Genomic DNA, 491 nt, shown 5'->3' with positions numbered 1-491 from the left:
ACAATAATCTGTCATACCTCATTCCTTATAATTTTATAAAAATATCAAAACATAATACTTTAGTTCTAGCACAGCGTGGATACTTTAAGGATTCAACGTTTGTGAATTATCTTAAGTATCTGTTATACTGGAAGGAACCGGAGTACGCAAAGTATTTGAAGTATCCCATGTGTCTATATTTCTTAGATCTATTGCAATATGAACACTTCAGAAGAGAAGTAGTGAACTCTCAATGTACAAAGTTTATAGACGATCAACAAATATTACTATGGCAACATTATACCAGACGTAGAACAAGATTGTTGCAGACTGCAGCAGAGCAAACGCAACATGCGAATCCTCAAAACAATGGTATTGTACAGCCTAAGGTTCCGTGAATAGTGTCCGACTATTTTAACGTATCCATAAGAATTATAATATAAAAGTAACGTTATACATGACGAAATGACATATAATATTGTTTATAGCCATAGCTTCTCTTCAGGGTTGTT

The 491-nt window shown here is 33.4% G+C and overlaps 1 protein-coding gene across 1 annotated transcript; it reads left to right on the top strand.

Annotated features, from left to right (window-relative positions):
• Nucleotides 1-14: 14 nt before the first annotated feature.
• On the top strand, nucleotides 15-485 carry MED31 (mediator complex subunit 31; the record flags this gene model as incomplete). The annotated part of the gene is made up of 1 exon (XM_026817751.1): nucleotides 15-485. A coding segment is annotated over one exon (363 nt), but the record flags the coding sequence as incomplete, so codon positions are not given.
• Nucleotides 486-491: the final 6 nt, after the last annotated feature.

This window comes from Ceratina calcarata, unplaced genomic scaffold (assembly GCF_001652005.2).
Source record: "Ceratina calcarata isolate Rehan_Ccalc_2016 unplaced genomic scaffold, ASM165200v1 scaffold61, whole genome shotgun sequence".
In the NCBI taxonomy this organism is placed as follows: domain Eukaryota; kingdom Metazoa; phylum Arthropoda; class Insecta; order Hymenoptera; family Apidae; genus Ceratina; species Ceratina calcarata.
Note: the sequence above shows the minus strand (reverse complement) of the source record. Positions and strands in the feature narration are given on the sequence as shown.